General features: G+C 47.8%; 1 protein-coding gene across 1 annotated transcript; it reads left to right on the top strand.

Annotated features, from left to right (window-relative positions):
• Window positions 1-3,493: 3,493 nt before the first annotated feature.
• On the top strand, window positions 3,494-6,638 carry LOC147475547 (uncharacterized). The gene is made up of 2 exons (XM_086585445.1): window positions 3,494-4,138; window positions 6,483-6,638. Exons 1-2 carry the CDS (start codon window positions 3,494-3,496, stop codon window positions 6,636-6,638), a joined length of 801 nt encoding a protein of 266 aa, XP_086441571.1.
• The last annotated feature ends 1,128 nt before the right edge of the window (window positions 6,639-7,766 follow it).

Raw genomic sequence — 7,766 nt, 5'->3', positions numbered from 1 at the left:
AGAGAAGGAGATATTTGGCTCTTACATTTGGCACCGTCTATGGGGAACGAGATCTAAACAGCTGTGGATATGGCAACAAAAGTGAAGAGAGGGGTAGGAAAGCCAAGGAAGGTGGCAGTTGTAGAAGAGTAGGGGGAGTCGGTGGGGAATGAGGGGGGCGTGGGAGCAATGAGGAGAAGAGACTACCACATCAGTTTAAGAGGAAACAAGGCTGTTGCATGAGGAAATAGCAAGATTGAGGGAAGAAAATGATGAGCTTCAGAGGGAGAAGGAGACCATTGAGGAATCTGAGAGAGAGGCAGAGGAAGAGGAGGGGAGGCTGAACCTGGCGGATAATGGGGTGACAGGACTTACAAAGGAGCAAGTTAGGGAGATGATTGCCAGTGATCTGAAAGCGAGTCTGGAACAAGCCAAGGGCGTAGGCGGAGCAGCGAACCAAGTAGTGGTAGGGCTGAACCGTAACTCGTTGGTTGACGCGATTTGGAAGTCTGAGGTGCCAAAACAGTTTAACCAGCCCAGATTTGAGAGATATGTTGGGAAGGGAGATCCAGCGGATCACATTCATCACTTTCGCCAGCAGATGCCACTGTGGCAAGAACCTCGGTATGATGGACTGTGATGCATGATGTTCCCCACAAGCTTAAAAGGGGGGCTTCTGATTGGTATTACCGGTTGCCGTCGAAGAGTATCAACAACTTTCAAGAGTTAGAGCAGGCTTTCATAGACCATTTCATACATTAGAAGAGGAGGGTGGTAGATATCGCGATGTTGTTCAATATAAGGCAGAGGTTCGCAAAGTCTGTGAGGGATTTTTTGTGTAGATTCAAGGCAGAGACATTGAAAGTGGAGAACTTGGATGAAAGAATCACGGTGATAGCGTTTGAGCGAGGGTTGCGCCCGGGAACCAGGGTTCATGAGTCCGTAGCCAATAACGAGATCGCGACATTACATGACCTATACCTGAGGGTGGAGAAATATATAAGGTACGAGGATACTATGCATAAAGATGTGAAGAGGCCGGGGAAGGCAGTGTTGTCATTAGAAAGAAGTGAGGATTGTCGAAGGTATGAGCCGTCAGACAGGGGAAGCGGCGGTTATCGTGGTCACTTGTCGCGACCCGAAATGGGTAGAGAAGAAGTCAGGAGGGAGAATAGGGAGAGAAAACCTTACCATGAAGGGGAACATGCACTATTGAACATGCCGCTGAGTGAGATATTGCCATTGATTGAAAGTATGCAGGGTTATGAAGGGCCGCGAACCAAGCCAGCGGAAATGCCAGGCAAACCTTATTGTGCCTACCATCAAACATAGAACCATGAGACGAATGACTGCTACACACTAAAGTGGTTGATACAGAGAATGATAGGGAAGGGGTTGTTGAAGGAGTTTACAACGGGGAATGAGAAAGAAGAGCATATACCGGATCAGGGGAGGATACTGGGAACGATCAACGTGATTTTCAGTGGAGTAGTTTTGAGCCATAACGATCACCGGGATAAGATAAGACGAACTGTGAGCATCCAGCAAGTCAACGAGGCATCATGACATTCGCGGCCAACTCCAGGGTCCGCGAATGGAAAGGGGACCACAGTATTCACTGACACGGACCTCAAGGTGGTTAACTCCCCACATGAGGACACATTAGTAATCACGGTGGCAATGGGTAATTACATGGTAAAACAAGTATTGGTGGACTGCGGTAGCGCCGTGGATTTGTTGTTCAGAGGGGCAATGGAGGAGATGAAGATAGACAAGAAACAATTGAGACCCTCGCAAACCAATTTATATGGGTTCAATGGAAGCATGACGGAGCCTCTAGGAGATCTCTTGCTCCCGGTAACTACAGGACCGGTGACGGTGTTCTCTCGGTTTAAGGTAGTGGATGCTGATTCGCAGTACAATGCCATTTTGGGGAGGCGGTACCATCCACTTACTACCAAGTGATTTGGTTTCCCACCCCGACCGGGTTGTATGAGTTTTGCGGAGATCAAGTGACGGCAAAGAATAGTCATTAGGGCACAGTGAAGAGATGGGTTCGAGGAGCAGAGGGAGAAACCTCAAATCCTAGTAAGTAGCACGCATATCAATTATAGTGTACCTCCATGGAGGGGGATGCTGAGTCTGCGGTGGGACCAAAGACCCTCGATGAGATCGAAGTAGTAAATTTGGGGACTGGGGAGGAAGAAAAGTTTACGTCAGTGGTACAATTCCTGATGAATGGAAAAATAAACTGGTACAGTTCCTAGCTGCAAATAAGGATGTTTTTGCTTAGGTAATTTAGGATATCACGGGACTGGAACCAGTATTTGCGTGTCACCGTTTGCACATGAGAGAAGACAATAAGCCCGTAAGACAAAAGATGTGAAGCGTTAGGCTGAAGTATGCGAAGGGAATTCGCGAGGAGGTCGCGAGGTTGAAGGGAGCTGGCATAATACGAGAGGTAGATTTCACGGATTGGTTATCTAACGTCTTCGCTATATCGAAAAAGAATGGCAAGGTCCATATGTGTGTCGACTTTACAGATGTTAACTCAGAGTGTCCTAAAGACTGTTATCCTATGCCGCAAGTAGATGAATTAGTGGATAGAACCGCGGGGTTCAAAATATTTTCATTTATGGATCCATCCATGGGATACAACCAAGTCGCAATGTACAGACCAGATCAAGAGAGAACGGCCTTTGTGGTGGAGGGTGGCACATATTGTTATACAAGGATGTCGTTTGGTTTAAAGAACGCCGGGGCTACCTTCTAGCGGCTGGGAGAGAAAATGTTTGAGAGCAAGATTTGGAAGGGAATTGAAATATTCATAGACGACATGGTGGAGAAGAGTATGTGGGAGGAGGAGCACATAGAGGGGTTGAGGGAGCCGTTCAGAATACTACGGATGCATAACTTGAAGCTCAATACGGAGAAGTGTACGTTTAGAGTGACCACAGGGAAGTTTTTGGGGTTACATTGTTAATCACCAAGGGATAGAGGCTAATCTCGAACAAATAAGAGCTTTGGTGGAAATGCCTTCACCGTAGAATGTCAAAGAAGTGCAGCGTTTAGCGGGAAGGGTCGCAGCTTTAAACAGGTTCATCTGAAAGTCATCAGACAAATGCAGGCTGCTGTATCGGTTGTTAAGGAGTACTCCGGACTCTGTATGGACCGCGGAATGCGAGAAGGCATTTCAGGAATTGAAGAGCTACTTGGGTAAGGCACCTTTGTTGTCGCGGTCGGAATAGGGGGAGAAGTTATACTTGTATCTGGGGGTCTCAGAGTATGCAGTTAGTTCAGTTCTCATCCGGGTCGCTGACAAGATGGAGAAACTGGTATATTTCCAAAGTAAAACCTTACTGGATGCCTAGACTCGGTACAGTAGAGTTGAGAAATACGTCCTGGCATTGATATTCTCGGCCCTGAAATTGAAGCCTTATTTGAGGCACACTTGGTGGTAGTAGTAACAAATTTGCCCCTGAAACAAGCGTTGAAAGCGGAAAAGTCTGGAAGAATGTTAAAATGGGCAGTGATGTTGAGTTCTTATGAGATACAGTATCATATCAGGACCACGGAGAAGGCACAGGTAGTGGTAGAGTTTCTGGCGGAGTTCCCAGTAGAGGATCCCACTTGGGGGGAGAAGATGGTCATGGAACTGGAAATGAGTGTTGAGCAAGATTTCTTAGACCCTTGGGACATGAGAAATGGGTGGAGGGTGTTCGCAGATGGATCCACAATGGACGAATGCAACGGGATAGGGGTAGTATTAGTTACACCATATAACAACATAATAGAACTGACCATAAAGTTGGGATTCACGACATCTAATAACGAAGCGGAGTATGAGGCGGTGATAGCGGGCTTGAGAATGGCGGCAGATTTGGGGGTGAGTGAGCTGACGGTATACTTAGACTGGAATTTAGTGGTGTGTCAGGCGAATGGAGGGTTCGCCCCTAGATGCCCACGAATGGCGAGGTATTTGGAAGTATTGCATAGAAGAGCCGCGAAGTTTGCGAAGATCAAGTTTGTACATTTGGGTCGTGGGGAAAATAGGCCTGCCGACGCTCGGGCATACGTCGCCGTGGCAATACCGGGTTCAGAGGAGAGATCCATAACCGTAAGGAGGTTGGAGAAACCGAGCACGGAGAAGCTGACTGAGGTATGCTAGGCCATGGAAGAAGATGAAGGTTGGATGGGTCCCATCAAGTTCTTTTTATCGGGAAGCAAGTGGCTGATAAGAAAGAGAGAAGAAGGTTGGAACAAGCTTCTCAGTGGTACATTCTACTAGAGGGAGAATTATATCGAAAGAACTTCAGTGGGTCATTGCTGAAATGCCTCAGACCAAGGTTGGCATTAGAGGTTCTAGCAGAGCTACACGGGGGAGATTGCTGGAGCCAATCGGCGGGAAGAACCATAGCCCACCAACTGCTAACCCAGGGATACTTTTAGCCCCATATGAAGAGAGACGTGGTGGAATTTGCTAAGAGATGCGGCAAGTGTCAGAGATTTGCCCAGCTAATTTTTACGCCAGCGGAACCATTGCATAATATGTTAAATCTGTGGCCATTCGCGATGTGGGCAATGGATATAGTTGGTCCACTGCCTATGGCCAGTGGTAAGAGGAGGTTCATGTTAGCAACCATCAATTATTTCACTAAATGGATAGAGGTTGTACCCTTGCAGTAGGTGAAGGAGGTGTAGGTAATTAACTTTATGTTGGAAAACATTATATGTAGATTTGGACTGCCGTATGCCATCATTACGGACAACGGAACTCAATTCACTTGAGCTAAGGTGCAAGAGTTCTTGAAGGCATATAGAGTGAAACAAGGATTCTCAGCCTCATACAATTCTGAGGGAATGGACATGCGGAGTCCTCTAATAAAACCATAATGAACAATCTTAAGAGGAAGTTGGAGGACAGGAAAAGGGCGTGGGCCGATGAGTGGAATCATATCCTTTGGGCATACCGAACCACACCCCAGACAACCACTAAGGAGACTCCCTTTTCCTTGGCCTACAATGTGGAGATCCAGAGTGTTGAAGAAATTTTACACTTAATTGTAATGGAGATCCAGAGTGAGAAACTAGAGTTGTTTGTAAATATATAATATAATGACACTTTTGAGAAAGAAAAATACTAGCTGTAATGACTTTACCTGTACGAAAATGTTTCCAAATCAAATTGGAGATAGCTAGGGGGGTGAGCCCTTCGCGGACGAGAGGTCTGAACCCACAACGGGTAAGATGAGTTGCCCCAACATACTTAATAGCCAGTGATGCCGCAGAGTGGGATGAGCCCTTTGTGGACCCCAAGAACAAAAGCACACATGGGGGCAAAGAGAGTGACCCTAGCAAGCTAACAAATATTTGAAAAGAGGAGCGGCAGAGGGAATGAGCCTTTCACAGATAAGAGGTCCAAATCCAACTTGGGGAAAGGCGAGTTGCCCTAACAGGTTTCATAGCCTAATAGAGCCTGCGGAGAGGGATGAGCCCTTCGCGGGCATTGCAAATCGCGCACGGGGGCATAGAGAGTTGCCTTAACAAGCTGCGAACTAAGCAAAGAGAGGGACCGCGGAGGGGAGGAGCCCTTCGCGGGCAAGAGGTCTGAATCAAGCTCGAGGCAAGAGGAGTTGCCACGACAGGCTACATGGCCTGATAGAGCCTGCGGAGTGGGATGAGCCCTTCATGGGTGAGGGTGGTAGATCACACAGGTGATCAGAAGAGTCAAAGGGAGGTGGGGTATATGGAAGGGCCTCAGAAAGTTGGGCCCAGTGGGAGCATGGAGGATTTGAGTAAAGTAGGGGATCATGTATGCCATACCGGCACAGGGGGACTACATAGTTCAAGCAGGTGACCGTACCCGAAGAGTTCCAAACTTATACTATATTACCATCTGAGAGAAAGAGGGAGGTGAACCGGGGAATCAGAAATTATTTTAATAAGACCAATCACAATTTGCAGATCTAACAAAGGTCCTCTAGAAGAGCACATGTGGTGCATATGGATATGGGGGCCGCAACCGAATAACAAACCACAGCGAGGGGGGAGAAACCCAAAAGGAGGAACCCAACAATTATAGTTAAAATTAATACCATGAAATGAACAAGGACTATTGCAATCATTAGATACAATTACAAAACCATGTGAGCAAAGTTGAATACAGTTTCCAAATTCAAAAAAGTAGCCAAGTGGTGGAGTTAATCTAAGTCTTGAAGTGGGGCATTGACCGGGAGTACAGGATCAATATCTACCTTGACTTGGCCTAGAGAGGCGTCTTCCTCAAGGGGGTCCGCAGCATGCTTGGGAGCTACAAGGGGCGTTGGGCCTGTAGATGTCGTGGCATTAGTAGTTTCAGTTGCTGGAGACAAAGGTTTTTCAGGGAGTAGGCGACCTTCCATAGCAAGGCGGGCATGCTCCTCGTGTAGTTTTTTAGCCACCCGTTTGTTAGCCTAGGATTTGAAGCTCAATTGCTGCAACTCTATATCTTTGGTATGCTGCAGAAGGAGGGCCTGGGTGACATCTTTGTGTGGGAGGAGGAGGGCTTCCCGCTGTTTGCTCAGACGATCATTGACCCCATCCATGAACTACTGGTGGGTGTTCTCAACCTTTTGAAGTTCATCCTCTACCCGGAGCTTAGCTATCTCTATGACCTCTAGTTCAGATTGGAGACGAGCACAGGTAGCCCGTAGCCTGTAGCCCGCTAGAGCCGCTGACCTCCTTCTCTAACTTATCTATGGTACCCAGGGAGGAGAACAGCCCGTGGATCATATAAGAAACATCCAAGCTTACCTGGGAAAGAAACAACGATTAGAGTAAGGAAGGTCAAACATTGGGAAAGTTGACATGAAGATTCAAAGTGGGTTACTTTCTCCCAGTTGGTGCAAAGAGAGGTTTGATGCTATTTGAAAGTCCCGATGTCAGCATAGGTAAGGTCGCGGGGGAGATGACAGCCATAGAACATGGCGGAGCCCACAGCTGGGTTGTCTATAGCTGAGTCTGCAATGTTGACGTTGTGGCCATATACCTTAAAGGTAGGGCAGAAGATCTCTGAGGTGACGACCTCCTTGGAGGGGTGGGCAGTTTCTTTTCCAGACCGATGGGTCCAAGAGTCAGGAGAAAAGGGGGACAACAGGTTCTTAGGAGATAGAAAGTCGGGCTTCTTGTGGGGGTTATTCAGATAAAGTTGTCTCGGCTGCTGAAGTGTCGGTAGCGGTAGAGAAAGTTTGGGTAGCGGGAATTTCCTTCACTTCATCATCAGAGTCGCTGTCGAAGAGTCTTATCTTGCAGACATCCATGGAGGGGGGGGGGTGCAGGATCAACGGAGGGGGTCTCAGGAGAGAGGTATTGGTCTTCCCAAGCAGAAATGGAGCGAAGAGAGGAGGGGATATTCTAGGTGGACTGGGAAGGAAGATGGGCGGTAGATTTATAGACTATTATTGCAAGAGCCTGGGCGCGAGCCTAAGATTGGGTAGTTTTACGGGTGAAGTCGCGGTGGTGGGATGTTGGTTGAGGAGGTCGGGGCTCAGCTGGCCGAGGGGGGGATGATCGGGGCTTTCTCTCTTTGGGGGGTGAAGTACGGTAGAATGGTGCAGAATATTTGCCCAGGGTGCACATAGCAGAGTCTGTCAGCAGAGGAGTCCCTAGAGAGAGATCAATGCCGAGGACAACAATTTGCTCTGGGCCTAAACTGCGGAAAGGCGAGATTTGGAGTCGGTCCTCCAACCTGCACAAAAATAGGGCAAAGGATTAGTCAGCAGCACATAATGCACACAGAAGAGGGAAAA

The sequence above is a fragment of the Coptis chinensis genome, chromosome 9, assembly GCF_015680905.1.
Source record: "Coptis chinensis isolate HL-2020 chromosome 9, ASM1568090v1, whole genome shotgun sequence".
NCBI lineage: Eukaryota > Viridiplantae > Streptophyta > Magnoliopsida > Ranunculales > Ranunculaceae > Coptis > Coptis chinensis.
This window is presented reverse-complemented; position numbering and strand designations above follow the sequence as displayed.